General features: G+C 45.7%; 1 protein-coding gene across 3 annotated transcripts in view; it reads left to right on the top strand.

Annotated features, from left to right (window-relative positions):
* The window catches only part of Lpar3 (lysophosphatidic acid receptor 3), a 65,982-nt gene that overhangs the window by 17,228 nt on the left and 32,417 nt on the right, over nucleotides 1–16,337 (top strand). For all 3 annotated transcript variants that reach the window (XM_021653140.2, XM_021653139.2, XM_021653138.2), the window contains one exon: nucleotides 4,678–5,434. In XM_021653140.2, the coding sequence (XP_021508815.1) occupies nucleotides 4,699–5,434 (736 nt within the window). In that variant the 5' untranslated portion in view covers nucleotides 4,678–4,698. The remainder of the gene's footprint in view (nucleotides 1–4,677; nucleotides 5,435–16,337) is intronic.

The following is a 16,337-nucleotide window of genomic DNA, read 5'->3' as shown; positions in this document are numbered from 1 at the left end:
GGTTTTCTGATGGCTTCATTTCCATAATTGTTTCCACGTCCCAAGTTGCCTGATTATCTTTTTCTCCTCAGAGAAACAAGTTGGGGAGAATCTAAATGAAAGCTTTGCTAGTGAAGTTTTCATTTGGACTCCACATATAGACTTTCCAAACCACCGTCTTATGAAGTCTTACATTACTGGAGTTTGAAGTTGTGGTCGTTGCTCCCAAGTGTAGTGTCTCCTGTGGGTCTGGGTCAGGACGACTAGATCCTCCAAACCTTTAGCAGAAAAACAGACACCAGCCGAGATGTGGCAGAAGTAAGAATTAGCCTTGTCGGTGTGACCGCGCTGCTTCCCGTATACTGCAAAAACTGAACTGTCTCTTCTCTTCACCCACCTCAGGGTTGTTTTAGAAGAGGGAGGGACCAAAGGCTGTTTAGAATGTCCATCTGTGGCTCATGCGGTTGGGCAGCCTTTGATGTGATGTGATCAAATCGTCTCTTTTTCGGTAACTCGGCAGTTATTGTGCATCTCTCTAGGATTCCCACTTCTGCTGGTGCTGCCTTTGCCTAGGGTGAGGAAGTACAGTATAGGGTGGGCTCCTCGGAAAGTTGCCCGGATGGAGACATCTGCTTCTCAGCCGTGTGAGCTCTGGGAGCTGTGTGTTTCCTCCTCCACAAAATGGCTGTGCATCATTTTTGGGAAGATGAAATGAAGTGGTCCATGTAAAACGCTTAGTCTAGCACTTGGCCTAGGGTATGCTCTTAATATTAGTAACTGAATTAGACGAGAGTGGAGACATTAACTCGCTGAGAACATGCAGTTAATAAGTGATGAAACTCCCTAGTTGTGCTTAGTGGCTGTTGTGTAAATCAGTAAAGATGCTTAACTTGGGCTTTTTTCATTTTAGGGGGAGTGGGACACAGCAGAGGACAAAGATCACTCAATAATTCATCAAACCCGCCACTCTCGGGGTGTGCAGAGCAGCTCTGCTCGGTCGGAGGCCAGTGGTCTGGGATGGGAGTCGGACACCAACATTTCTACATTAACATGGGAGAAAGTCCTGGGCCTTGAATGTGCTACAGAGTACCTGTGCAGATGCAGGATCGTGGACTTCACATTCCCAAAGTGATATCCAGTTCAGTTGGTCAGAGCTATCTTGCAGAGAGCACTTTAGGCTAGGACTAAAATGACTTGTTAACTTCCTTGGAAATCACAGAATCATGTTGTAGTCTGAGAGAGGTCAAGAAATGCTACATTGGTCATTAGTTATAAACTAGCTAGAATTTTTGGTCATTTCCAGCTCAGCGATATGATACTGTGCGGTTAATGTGCACTGGGATCCATCGGTAAATTGGAAGCAAATGCAGAAGATGGTGTGATGTGGCCAGGAAGTCTTTATGGAAGGACTGATAAAGGTTGCATCCAGATGAGATCAGTTGTCAGCACAGGAAATCTTACAGTGATGTGAAGTTATTCTTAGGCAAATATCACCTCAACCTTGTTTTCAGCAAAAAATCCTAAAAGAAGCCAAGTTGGTGAAGGCTGCCTGAGTACACTGGTCTCCCATAAGCTTGTTTTTCAGGGCAACCAATGCACAGCTGAAGCTGTGGACACAGAATTTGAGAACTCGTGCTTAGAAGTCTTTAAATGCCAGGCAGTGGTGCTGCATGCTTTAATCCTAGCACTCAGGAGGTAGAGGCAGGCAGAATATGTGAAGTGGAGGCCAGCCTGGTCTACACAGCAAGTTCTAAGACAGCCAGGGTCACACAGAGAAACACTGTCTCAAAAAATAAATAAATAGATATAGATAGGCAGACAGATGGATAGGTAGAATGTGAGATATAGAAAGATAGAATTTTAAAAAACAATTCATAATTCTTACTTTTTAATTAGCTGTTTACGTTTTGGAATTACACGTTTCTGATTGTATATGTGTGGCTGTTTGTAACTAAAATAATAGTGAGCCTTTTCTTGTCCTAACACAACTTCATGGCATTATTTGCACTTCATGCTTGATAGTTTGTGCACGTTTTTTGTTTTACACTAATTCCTGCTCGCACTCTGTTTCTCTCAGATGTAGAATTTTGTGTAATGTGGAGAAATCTGCTTAGTATAAGTTCTCCTAATCATAATCTTCCTGTGACAGCTCAACCTTTTCAAGATAAAATGACCTCTTATTCTCAGAGCAATTTTTCCATAAAAAAAGAGCAGGAAAATACAACTTAGTTTTTATGGAAGAAAAGTAGAGAATTTGCCTTTTACAACCACAGATTTGACCAAATGTAACAACCGAGCTTAAAACAAAAACAAAAACAAAAACAAAAAAAAACAAAAATAAAAACAAAAAACCCTACCATCTGTTTGAAGAAATAAGAAAAAATTCAACAGATTTTTAAAACATCTGAATTCTAACATTCTATATAATATTCCTAATAAATCACTCAGGAGTGATATTATGCTTAAGTTAGAAAAATGTTTTTCCTACCTACCAAGATCCTATAGCAAAACAAAATGTGTAAACCATTTTTAATTAGTGAAAGGAAACAGTATCATTGTCTCATTAAAACTTCTGTGTGTCTGTTCCTGTGGCTATAACCTAAGTAACTTGGCCTAGGTATGTATAAACAGAATTTATTTCTCACGGGGAGTTGGCAAGTCCAAGATCCAAGATAGAAGCACCATTGGATTTCATGTCTGGGGAAGGCTGAGTCTCCACTTCAAGAACAGAGCCTTGCTGTAGGGTCCTCACGTGGTAGATTGAGAAGTGAGACTCCAAAGCAGTCTTCCTGATGGAGGAGGCCCAGGGATGAGGGTGGAGTCGCCTCCCAGATGGGAGCGGTACAGCAGACCAATCGCAGCATGAGTTCCTCAGGTTGTCTGAATCTTTATGTAACTTTAGAATTCTCGAAAGCTGAATTTTCCCCACGGATATTCAACTGAATTTCTAGTTAGCATCATCTGTTAAGCCCTCCGATGGTGCTGGGAGACTCGATCACTTTCAAGCTGGTTGACAAGACGCATGGTAATCTTTCAGATGCGTTGTTCTCTAGCTCATTCTGAAAACAGTGAGTTATTCTTACAATTGGCCGTGTGTATAGAGATTAATTGCTTATAAAGGTCAAACGCTGTAAACAGCCTTGGTGTCCAAATGTAAAGATTGGTTAAGTAGGATATAGAACAGGATGCCAAAGAGCCATTCAAGTTATAAAATTTGTTCAATTATAAAAAGTGAACTTTTTAATCCCACAATGACATTTAATTCAGAGTATGATATCACTATAAAATTAAAACATAAATTGAGAAGCAGCCTATCTGAGATGCAGCTCTGCTTTATAGTACTGACAATTAGTCTCTAGGCTGGTGACTCCTGTTCTGGTGTGGTAGCAGATTCCAGAATCGACAGGAAGTTTCAAAACTTGAGATTCCTACTGCACTTTCCCTGTTTCATCCCACTCCACCAGTTGTAGACAGGTCAACACTTGGGTCTGCTGAGCCTGTGGTTCTCCAGTGGCTAAGTCCCAGCTTTTTGTTTTGTTTTGTTTTGTTTTTGTTTTTTTTAATGAGGAATTCCTTCCAGAGAAAAGCTAGAATCTCAGCCTTCAACTCCAGTGGCTTTTGACAGGACCCTTCATGGTTTTGACCACACATAGCACAGAGAAATGGGCATCCTTAGAGCCTTGGCTTGGCTAGGATCTCTATCTTTGGGGTCCAAGAAGTCTTAGTCTTAGAGGGACCAGTGTCATCCCTGCCAGTCTAATAACCACAGGTTGGTGTCTCCTTTTGCACACATCTCAAGGACTTGCCTTCCCTTAGCATTTCACTCGCTTTTGCAGTGGTTAGACAGCTGCACAAACCCTGGCTTAGTGGTCCTTGCAGAGGCCTCGTCCTCCAGCACCTGTGGGCCAGAGAGTGGAGTAGCTGACTTGAAGCGATTAGACTGGAAAACCCAACACAAAAATTCACATTGGAACCATTTAAAAGAGGAGACTACGAAGAAGAAGTGAAAAAGATAAGGGAGGGGTATTGAGGCCAAAGTCTTCCTCCCTACACCGTTTGCCTGGCAAGTGATTGTAACTGTAGCCTGAAACTAAGTGATGGTGATAGAATGATCAAGATTGGAGCGGGAGGGGTGGAAACCGATCCTTTGGACAAGGCGTTTGGCATGGAAGAGTAACTCAATACCATTATCTTGGCAAGAATATGCCTGGCATACCAGCCTGCTCTTGATTACTGAACAGAACTCATGAATAAAAAATCTGGCCTGGACTCCACCAGCGGAAAACATTCCCTAATGGCTCGTGCTGTGCTGTTATTGTCACTAATGCCAAGCGGAAACTGTAAGACAGCACATTTGGTATATGGATGCCTTCTTGAGCATCCGTTCATTCCTTAGCCAGCCTTTCAGTGACCTGTCCTGAGGCAGGCAGAGCCTCTAGATCTGGGGTGAATAAGCGAGGCACAGACTCCCTTCTGGAACTTTCAGCCTACCCTGGGAACCAGTTCGCATGGCCATGCACTGTGGTAGGAGGCCAGGAGTACTGAAGTGAGGGACATCCACACTGAGACATGGGAGGCTGGAAGGACAGACACAGGAGGCTGGAAGGACTCACCGGGGGGAGGGGTGTCACCTTGGCAATTGGCAGCTTAGCACGTGGTCCCACTTAGTGATATTTGTCCTCTCTTGCTCCCAACTAGGATCCGCAGCTCTTGTCCACAATGAATGAGTGTCACTACGACAAACGGATGGACTTTTTCTACAACAGGAGCAACACGGACACAGCGGACGAGTGGACGGGGACAAAGCTTGTGACTGTCTTGTGTGTTGGGACATTCTTCTGCCTCTTCATATTTTTCTCTAACTCCCTGGTCATCGCGGCAGTGATCACAAACAGGAAGTTTCACTTTCCTTTCTACTACCTGCTGGCTAACTTAGCTGCCGCAGATTTCTTCGCCGGAATTGCCTACGTCTTCCTGATGTTTAACACGGGCCCAGTGTCAAAAACCTTGACGGTCAACCGCTGGTTTCTCCGCCAGGGGCTCCTGGACGCGAGCCTGACTGCCTCCTTGGCTAACTTGCTGGTGATTGCCGTGGAAAGGCACGTGTCAATCATGAGGATGCGAGTCCACAGCAACTTGACCAAAAAGAGGGTGACACTGCTGATTCTGCTGGTGTGGGCTGTCGCTATCTTCATGGGGGCGGTCCCCACGTTGGGCTGGAATTGCATCTGTGACATCTCTGCCTGCTCATCTCTGGCCCCCATTTACAGTAGGAGTTACCTCATTTTCTGGACCGTGTCAAACCTCCTGGCCTTCTTCATCATGGTGGTGGTTTACGTGCGCATCTACATGTACGTCAAGAGGAAAACCAACGTCTTGTCTCCGCACACGAGCGGCTCCATCAGCCGCCGGAGGGCTCCCGTGAAGCTGATGAAGACGGTGATGACTGTCCTAGGTAAGAGGAGCCAAGAGAGCCAGTTTTCCTGTACACACGGTGGACTGCATGCATGACCTGCGGCAGAGGCCCACTGTGTGCAAGGCACTCAATGTGCAATCAGAAGGTAGCCGTGAAGACCTCAGACATAAGTTCCCACTCACGGAGCTGACATTCTCATAGCAGTGAGGAAATGTGTTCTGACTGGGGCAAACAGTGCAGGCAGGACCTTGACGATAAGTCTTGTAATAAAAACGCAGCAAGGAGGAAGAATAGGCGCCACTCAGATGCAAAGGCTTGTGATAGACCGCATGGCCTTGGAGCGGAGATGTGATGGTGACAGGGAAGGGACAGCCTGGGTCTCTGAGACAGGTCACCAGACAGAAGATGTAGAGGGAGGAGGCGAGGCAAGGCAGCTGCCTGTCCATCAGGGCCGCCCACTCAGGTTACATAGGGCAGTGTAACTGTAGGAATTTGGTATTTCTGTGTGTGAGAAGTGATGGGAAGGGCTTGGACACATAGATAGGCGTCGACACATCTATCCTTTAGGCTGCCTCTGCTGCTGCTGTAGGATGATGCGGAAGTGAGATAGCAGCATAAGAGGGCATTTTGAGACTTGGGAGAGTTCACAGGAGCCAGAGCACATCTGGCCAGATCCCTAGTGTGCTTTCAAGATAGAGCTCTAGAGTCTTGCCAGGCTTGGAACTATAATAAACCTAGTACTTGAGTGGCTAAGGCCAGAGAGTAACATGGAGTCCAAGCCTAGCCTGGATAGAGTAATGCCCTTTCTCAAAAAGGAGGTGTGTATGAAGAAATGATAAAATTTGCTTGGATAATGGTAAGGGAAGTAGGGGAAAGTGGGGGATATTATTAACTGAGATGAGGAGGAGGAACTATGGGGAGGGTCAGGAGTTTGGATTCAGACAGGTTTAGTTTAATATCCTTTCAGACATCTAAGCAGCATGTGATCATGACCTCTCAGGAAGAAGCCTGAGCCATGGATCTGGGCTTTTGTTCTGTGCTTACAGACCTTTGAGGGATTCTGCAGGGAGAAAATGGTACCATGAGGGGCAGGGCCACTTGCTCTGCCTTCGAAGTGAAAGTGAATGTGAGTGTGGTGAAGAAGAGGGTCAAGGGAAGAGCCTTGGTATAAGGAATGCCAGCAGAGGGGCCTCAGAAATTAAGGTATCCTGGACTCCAAGAGAAGGCAGCCAGGGAAAGGGAATCTAGATAGAAGCTCCTTGACCCAAAATATGTAGCAACAGAAGGTTTCAAACTTCCTGTGCTTTGTACTGAAAAGAAAAGTCTTACAGATTTTGGAACATTTTGACCATGTTGGCTGAGCGTATTCGGTGTGGACAAAAACAACCACTATGTCTCCAGGACCTGGGGACTAGCAAACACCAGGAAGATTGCTCAAACCAACAGTTTATTTAATAAATATTTATATAGTGCCCAATATACACCCAGCATTGCCCTGGGCAGTTTTTATGAGTACTAATTTCTTTAATCCTGAGGGCAACTTTGTGAGACAGATTATCCTGCCATGGCCAGGTAAAGAAACCAAATGGAGGGTTTAAGCATTGTGCCCTGAATCATTTCCCTGTGAGTGGTGGAGCCAAGGCTTCAAGAATGTACATACCTGATGTCACAGACTGTGTGTGTGTGTGTGTGTGTGTGTGTGTGTGTGTGTCTATGTCAGAGGCTAATGTCAGGTATTAATTTTCAGATGCTGTGTGTGGTGTGTGTATATTATTCCTTAGATTCTATGTTTGGTCTGTGTTCATGTGTGCACGAATGTGTGCACGTGTGTGTGCATGTGTGTGTAGGGGGTGTCTGTCTGTCTGTCTGTCTGTCTATGTCAGCAGCTAATCTCAGGAACTATTCCTCAGCTGCTGTCTGTTTCACTTAGTGTGACAGTCTCTCACGGGCGTGGTGCTCACCAGGCAGGCTAGTGGCTAACCAACAGGCCTTAGGAATCTACCTATGTCTGAATATGAGCATGAGGATTACGAGTGTGTACCACCATGCCCTGCTTTTTAACGCAGACTCTGCAGCTCCAACTCAGGCCCACAAGCTTGCAAGGCCAGCACTTTAGAAAAAAAAAAAAGATGAATGCTCACACTCTAGTTGTGTGTATTTGTTCGATGGTATTGTTTTCTATCCAGCGACTTCCTTTGACCATCTTGCTCTCCCTTTAGCAGGCTACAAGTACAGGGAAGGCCAAGCCTGCAATTATCATTATTTGCTCCTGGAGCTAGACAGGCTCTTAATGTCTGTGGTAAAGACGGAAGGTTAGCACCAATAGGTGTGTCAATGAGCTGAGCTACGTCTCCTGTTCAACGTGTAGGGCTAATTACTTGCTTGGCCATATGTCTTGAGGGATTACCTCCCTGCCTGAAAGAACACCGTCTCTCTCAGCACGTTGTCTATACCACACAGCAAGAGGCAGGAAGGGCTTCTGTCTCCCCAGGGGAGAAAAGGTCCTGGCAGTAGACCCTCACTGCCTTGTGTGAGTTTGCTGACAATTATGGAAGAGTTTAAAGGAAAGGGCTTGTGTGGTTTTGGCAGGTGTGGTGTTGGGTAACAGAAAAACCAGAATAAACAGTGAAATTGCCAGGAAGATAGGAGAAGTCGTGGGGGATTGGTTAGTGACAAGGACATGGTTGAGGACCTGGCGGTGAGACAGAGGGATTTGGTGGAAGACAGGAAGTTCGGGAAAGGGAAATGAAACTGAAGAGCTAAGTGGTAAAGTTTTAAGATATCTAGCCTTCATTTTCTTTAATGACAGAGACTTGAGATTTGACCCCACATCTTTGAAAGTTTTCTGTAGAGTGATCTGAAGCACATTATTTCATCTTTCGGGGGTGTTAAATTTCCTCATCTAGCATTGAATAGCTTGTCTTTAACTTCTTTACAAGGTCTAATTAGCCAAAGGAAAGGGAAAGAAAGAGGTGTGTGTGAGAGAGGGAGTTAATTCTGTCTGTGTGTACATGTACGTGGTGTGTGTGTATGTGTGGTATATGTGATGTGTGTTTGATATGTGTGATGTGTGTGTGTGGCATATGTGTCTATATGTACATGTGTTGCTGTGTGGTGTGTGTGTATGTATGTGTTACAGAGGGAAATGCAGAAAAGAATGAATGGATGAATGAATGAATGAGACTCCTGTAAGGCAGTCGCCAACACAGACTTCTGTGATTAACTGTGTCAAAGTGTGAAGAGCTTTTCTAGGACAGCGTCTCACAGCATCTCAAGAGACAGCTCCCAGGTGCTCTGCTCATGTGAGGATTCAGTTGTCCAAGACAAAGTCTCCCAAATGATGGGATATTACAAAAACCATCAGTTCCGGGGTCTTCCATCATTGTGGTCACTGGTTCTCAGAATGTGGAGATAAATAGCTTAAAGCTGGCATCAGAAGTAGTTATGTGATTTAGATATTGCAAGGAAAGATTGCTAAGCCTTCATAAGTAGGGAATACTCATGGGAGCAGGTCCCAAATGTTTTTGAACCATTAGAAAGTCAATCCACAAATTTTCATGAACAGTTGTAGGACACAAATGGTTGCATGAATTCAATGAGCTTTGTCTTACTTCCAGAGAGGAAAGCATGGAGAAGGAGGGTCTTAAGAACTCTGGGGTCTGGTGTGGAAGGAAAGGAGGAATTCATGTGGTTTGGAGAAGTCTTCCTAAATGTGAGAAACAGCACCATCAAAAGTGGTGGTAGAGGGTGCCAGAGAGTTGGCTCAGTGATTAAGAGAACTTGTTTTTCTTGCAGAGGACCAAGGTTTGATTCCCATAACCAACACAGTGGCTCACAACCATCCATACCCCCAGTTCCAGGAGTCAGATATCCTCTTCTGACCTCCACACTTGCCAGGTACAGACACGGTGCACATAAACACATGCAGGCCAAACATTCAATGCACATAAAGTTAGATAAATACATCTAAACAATAATTTTGAAAAAGGTGATGGTTGATATACCCAAGGCCTATGCAGCACACAAGGAAGGCCCAGGGCTGCCAACGCTTGATATAGCCCTGGAAAAGGAGTTCAAGAGTGAGCCAGAAAAGCTGGCGGTCCTCTCAGTTGGACAGGAAGACACGCAGAGCAGGAACAGGGGTGGACTGCTTCTTGAGGGTGGTGGTGATGGTGGCGCTGCGAATTTGGAAAGGCATGTCAAGTATCCTGTTCATACTCCAGCAGCCATGAGGCAACATATACTTCTGGCCTGTGATGTATGCAGATCTCTGTCCGTGGAGGAAGTTGCTTGCTAGTACTCACTGAAAAGACATGGGAGACATATGAGCCTCTTTCTGAAGAGCACCGAGCCCTGCCTGAGGTGCAGTTCTGAAATCCTACTTGTCAACAAGCCTAGTCAGGTGCAGTTACCAAATATACACACGCAACTATGTTTATTGTCAAACAATATACCCTGTTATCTGTGGACACAGAGATCAGAAACCAGCTGGAATTTCTTCTATTTTGCAATGTCTTAGAAAACAAAAGAAAGGGTGAAAGGATTGGTGAACCTACCCTACTCTGTAGGGTGATTCAAGATGTGGGTTGTAATCCATTAACATATTCTCCATTTTTCCATGAGGGCATTCTGAGGTAGATAGTATATACCAAACTTAATAGTACCAAACCCCACATATACTGATGATAAAGTTTATAAATTAGATTAATAACAGTAACTCTTCAGAGCTCATCAGCTTCAACATACAGGATTTTCTTTTTCTCTTTTTTAAATTAAAGTAGTACTTTTTGGCTTCTCTTTGTCATATTCAGTTGCCAACATAAATACGCTTGCACTTTGGAGTCATTGCTAAGTAATGTAAAGATTACTCACGTAGAACCGCTATGACCCCACTGACAGTTGGTTTGATCATTAAGCTTTATACGAGTAAGAAAAGAAAGAGAGACATATTCAATGTGCATCTCCTGGACAACTGTGTCCTGTGTGACATTGAGGTGAAATTTCATCACACTAAGCAGAATGGAATAAATATAAAGTTTCTGAAATCTTCTGGAATTTTCTATTTCATATTTCCAGATCACAATTGATTATCAGCCACTGAAATTGAATAAAAGAGGGTTACTGTAGTGAGGTTCTAATCAATACATTAAAGAAAACAGTATCCAATAAAAAGAAATATCAGTACACATTGTATTTAATAGATTTAAGCACTGTGTGCTAATCTTTATTTGTGTGTATGTTTGTATATGCTGGAGTATGATCTAAAATTCATCCATTCCATGGTTTATGATCAGGTATATTTGAAAAACCAGGTCTTAAAATCAAAGAGATTGGATATTTTCCTCTTTCTCTCCCTCCCCCATCTGCCTCTTTCTGCCAAAAACACTGATGTGTGTGTGTGTGTGTGTGTGTGTGTGTGTGTGTGTGTGTGTGTTACAAAGGCCTGTGGTAATTACAACAAGGAGCTAAGCATTGTCTTCCCCTTTCTTTCTCCCATCTCACAAAGACTGGTGCTAGGTCCTGGTTTGTTCTCTGGGACATTCTGGTTTAGCTTTTGACAGGATTGATAAATGAGGAAATTGGGATTTAGAGAACCCTGTGGCTTTTGAAAGCCTGGACCTCAAAGAAGAATCCTGGCTTACTCACATCCTGCCTGGACTCTGGTGGTCAAGATGTGCCTGCAGAGTGGGCAGCGGCTAGAAGGAGTCACGACCAGTTTTCTTCTTAGTTTTCTCAAATACCTGAGGAAAAAAATTGCTGGAGGAAGGAAGAGACTGTTCTTGTTCATGATTTTGGGGTACAGCCTGCTGTGGTGAGAAAGCCACGGTGGCAGGAGTGACCTGAAGCTGTGATGGCGGAAGTGGCAGGCTTCTTGCTCTCAAGAGGGAGGACATGGAAGACAGGAGGCAAGGCCAGGCTATAAGCCTCGAGGTCTGGCCCCTCAGACAGCCACTTCCTGCAGCAAGGGTCCACTTCCCAAGGGCTCCAGACCTCCTGAGTTAGTGCTACCTGCTTAAGCTCAAGTGTTTAAACATGGTGCCCATGGAAGCCATTTCATAATCAATTCACAACAAGAGGTTACCCCATTTTCCAATATGAGGAAGGAGCTGAAGTTGAACCACAGTTGGGAAGAGTTCAACCCTGGGAAGGAGAGAAAGGGGCAGTGTGTGGGTGCTTCCTTCCATGATGTCAGTGTGCTGTAAGCACTTACGTCGTTACCTCACTTACCTTCATAGTTCAACGTAGGTGCTCCAACAGAAAAGCAAACTGGAAGCAAGGTACTGATGGCTCTGACCCTCTCCTGGAAGCTAACAGATCCATAGCTCCCAAACCACAGGCTTATCAAAGCAGATGAGAGGAAAGGCCTGGGGGAGCCTGCCCGTGATTCAGACTTAATCCTGGCTCTGTGACTTTCAAGCTGTGTGACCCTAGACCAAATTCTGACAATGACTCCTATGGCTAATAGATGACATTCACCTAAATAGTTCATTTCACTTTTGTAGCGTTTGTGAATAAAACACTGTATATCACACCCTGGTGAACAGTCAGCCTAACAAGAGCCCTGTAATCCAGAGCTAGTTCCTTGTCTGCACAAGGTGCTCCTCATAACCCATTGTTCTCATCATAGAGACACTCTTGTATGGTACCTTGTTTTCAAGGGCTGCCACCGCCTCTGCTGGAATTGGGAGATTTGCTGGGCCTGAAAAGAACTGTGGTCAGAACCCAAGCCTTTAACATTGCTCATGTTCATTGATCATCAGCCTTTTCTCCATTAGATATAAAGAAGAGAAGGAAGAGAGGTGGGAAAAATATAAAGGAAGAAGTGAGAGAGGGAGGGAAGAGGGAAGGAGAAAGGCAGGCAAGCAAGCATGTGAGTGCAATGATAAATGCACACACACACACACACACACACACACACACACACACACACTTTAAAACAAAAACACTAAAGAAGCTAACCAAGGTTTCTCGGAATTCTTAGATCGTTTGTTTCCAGCTTTCGAGGTCTTGTGTATTGCTGATTTGTGCAGCTCAGGGACCTGCTTTCAGTGTTTGCTAGCCATGTGCCTCTGTAATCAAATACCCAAAGAAGAAGAAAAACATGCTACAGTATTGCCCTGTGGAGTGAACAGCTTGCTGTGGTCCAGGGTCTTTCCTGTCTTATCAGTGAGCAGGGAATCCTATCAGATGGCACATGACTAAATCCATTCAGGGTGGAGCCATCACAGTTTAGGGGTATTTGTACTTTGTCTTGAAGTCACTGGGTAACAGCTGACCCACATGCTTCCTGGTGTGCAATGGGGCTCTGTGGGCTTGGGGAGGTGTTCGTTCTCAGGCATGCTGGGGATGAAGGAGTGCAAAGATCCAGTAGCCCCTTAGCAGCTGGACTTGTCTCCATTTTCTTATTAGTGTGACCCAACACCTGACGAAAGGCAATTAAGGAAGGAAGGATCTATTGTGGCTCCCAAGAGGAGACATCCATCATGGCAGGAAGGATGTGGTGGCAGCAGCCTCATGCTGGGACACCAGCAGCTTTGTGGTGGCAGGGGTGTGAGCGTGCTCACGCATGTCTCAGAGGTTTAGGAGGAGAGAAAGGGAGACTGGCACTTTCTTCTTTTGATTCAGTTCATGGGATGGTGCTGACAGCCTTTAGGACAGGTCTTACCCTCAGGAGAGCCTTGCCCCTCTGTTGACCCTCCCTGGAAATGCTCCGGACACCCAACAATGAGCCTCATTTCTTAATGTAATTGAGATAACAACCATTCTCTTCTCTCCCTCCTCAGGCATTGCATGGGGACTGAGAAGGCCACCATCTCTGTTGGTGGCTCTCTTGGCATCCCACCTCTCCTTGGCACCTTCTCCACAGCCTTGTCAGGGGTCTGTCTTCTTTTGCTTCCCCACACGTAACCATTTGTCATCTCCGATCCTGCCTTCTGTTTCCAGATGTTCCAGTGCCTCTCTTTGCAGTCACCTCAACACTCATTTGTTCAAATCAGCATCCTTTCTTGCAAGCCCATCTCGGCCCCATCACCCCTTTATGTTTCTTCCCACAGTACCCCAAGAGTACTGTTGTGTTAAATGCAACCCTTTCTCTCCCCCTTCTTTGGGTTTTCATCTGGCTTATCTTCTTTTTAGAAACTGGAGGAGGCTTCGGCTGGATTGAACAATCACTGCATGTTTCCTAGGGGCAAAGGATAGGAACACTTTTTACATTTGACCTCCTGAGGAGGGTTCTGGGGAAGGGGACTGGACCCAGCCTCCTGGAGGCTCAGAGGTGCAGAACCCTGTAATGCCTTTCTGGAGGAGTGCTTTCTGCCAAAATAGTGAGTACCCACCACTTACGTGTTCCCTAGGCTAATTTAACAGCTAGAGTATTATAATGCATGCTGGCCTGTGGTAGAATTTTATCACGTTCACCTTAACACTGTAGCTTTTGGAGATTTCAACCGGGGAGTGCTGTATTCAGCACAAAACTAAGGCAAGCATGCTGGGTGGGAGTCATGGAAAAGGAGTGTTTTCCAGAATCAGAGCCTGTCACAGACAGAGGCGACAACTAGATACTTGAAATAAAGAGCAGGATAACCAAGCAGTAGTAACTGGAGACACCCCAAATGAACCCCCTCTTGTTCCTACTTGCTTTCCTGCTCCTGCGACCTCTGAAGTGTGTCACAAAGATCCTGAGCCTTAAGGAATCACCAGCTTTGGAAAGTGCTGACTGAAGTCACCTTGTAAATCATTGCTGGCGCTGTGGCCAGAGCTCAAGGCTTCCCGTGCCTTCTTGCTACAGCGGGTCCCAGTCTCATACACTGAAGCAAGTTACCTGTCTTGGGTGCTAGTGACAGCGATGCACAGGCTTACTGTGTACCTGTGGGCCTATTTTACTCTTCATGTCTTCTCAACAAGAAGGGATTTCTGCTTTTTGTGTTTTCTCAATAAGAAGGGATTTCTGCTTTTTGTATCTTCTTTTCCTAATTGTTACTGCCTCCTAAGATCTGACCCCTGCCCCAAAGACACTTTGCATGTGCCTTGGCTCTAGTGTTTTATGGTTGTCAGGGATGAGTAAAGTTTATGAGTCAACAGTGTGTCATATGAGAGATCATGGTAAGTCAGAGCTGTTCTGTGTGGCTGCCCCTTACATGACTCACAGGAATCCGAATAATGGGTTTATCTGAGGAAATGAGACGCCTACCTAGAAAATGCAACTAAAAGAGATTAGCCGAAGGATGAAGCAGAAGAGTGCTGTGGGCTTGGACGGTCGCTGAAGGCATCCCTGGGAGGTAGGATATGAGCCAAATCTCAGGGGCAGGATACGGGCCTGTGTATGGCCGAGCAGCCACGCCTGGCCCCGTGTGGAAGGGAGCAGTGCACACTGTTTCCGGGATAAAGTTCTAAGCAGTTGCTTTTCTGTAGGGTACCCTGCAGCCAGAGCACTGAAGGCTCTGCATCCTCAGACGCTGATTACTGGCCTGTGTGCAGCAGAGGTCAGGCAGGTATGATGGTGCGAGCTGGGCCTGAGGTGGGTTTGATGGTATACAGAGGGCATCCCCCGAAGCTAACGGGGTAGAGCATGTGCCACGTAGTGACATGCAAATCCCTGTCTCTGCCTTCCAGCTCACCATAGGACCTCTGGGCTAATAGATGAGTGCCACTGTGTACAGCTTTACATCATTTCTGGGAATCTGAACTTGGGTCCTCACACCAAAGGCAGCAACACTTTGCCACTGAGCCTCTTTCCCTGCTCAGATTGTTTCATTTCTAATACCAGCTCTGTGCAGACAAGCAAACAAACAAACCAGAATTTTATTTAAGCAAGTACTGCATTGCACAGCACTGCGGGCAAAGCATTGCTGCCTCCTTTTTGAGTTTGAAGACAGAGTCTGAGAAAGGTGGAAACCTGCCCAGGTCACAAGCCAAAAGGCAAAAAAGCAGCTGTTTGAACTTCATCCCCTCTGCCCCAGACCTGTGCCCCTCAGAGTGTGCACACCCGGTGCTGGCCTGCACTGCCTGGGGTGTGCCTGACTAGCCCGTGCTCCCTCCCTCTGCTCTTCTGCCCAGGCATCTTCCTCAGCTTCAGCCCCAGTGCTGTGAGGTCTGGCTTGTGTCACTAGAGACCTGTCATACTGTGAGCTGACATAATTTCTCCCTTTCCGGTTCCCACCAATGCTATCGAGCCTCTTGTGGGAAGCGCTTGCTTCTCAGTCAAGATTCATCTCGGTCTTCATGGAAGGACTTCATTGAGAAGAGGGTTTGATCTTTCTCACTGGCCATAAAACACCAAAGGAGATTTCGTAGGTAGAGTTGGACCTGGAGGTTGAAGGCTTTCTAGGCGTCTTCATGCTGGTTTGTGACCTTCCCTCCTCAAGACAGCTTGTCACGTGGAGTGGGATCATGTCGGAGCCTGCTATTTAGTGTGGACGGCTCTCATTTACATGGCGGGGGAAGCACTGTGAAAGTTCTGAAAAGCACGAAGCCAGTTCTTTCCCGGTTTTCTCAGTTCACATTCATGCTACCTGGTCTCCTTAAGAACAAGTCAAGAATCCTGGTGATGGTGGCACAAACCTTTAATCTTGGAACTCAGGGAGGCAGAGGCAGGCAGATTGCTGTGAGTTCGAGCCCAGCCTGGTCTACAAAGAGAATCCAGGTCAGGCAAGGCTACACAGAGAAACCCTGTATCAAAAAACAAACAAACAAAAACTAACAAAACCAAAATACAAGTCAAGATTAAAAATAATGACAATAGTAAGGAAGTTACAATAGAGTTTTAAAGCAAATGTGGACCCTTAGGGAAAGCACTGACCCCTTGTGACCAGCCCACGATGGCCTGGCCAACGAGATTGACCTCTCAACCTTAGAGAGACAGGGCTAACCCCACCAGGAGCCAGGAGACTTGGAGCTCATTAAATGATCCCACCAGGATCAGGACTTGCTGCGAGTGTTGGCT

Source organism: Meriones unguiculatus, chromosome 10 (assembly GCF_030254825.1).
Source record: "Meriones unguiculatus strain TT.TT164.6M chromosome 10, Bangor_MerUng_6.1, whole genome shotgun sequence".
Lineage (NCBI taxonomy): Eukaryota > Metazoa > Chordata > Mammalia > Rodentia > Muridae > Meriones > Meriones unguiculatus.
Note: the sequence above shows the minus strand (reverse complement) of the source record. Positions and strands in the feature narration are given on the sequence as shown.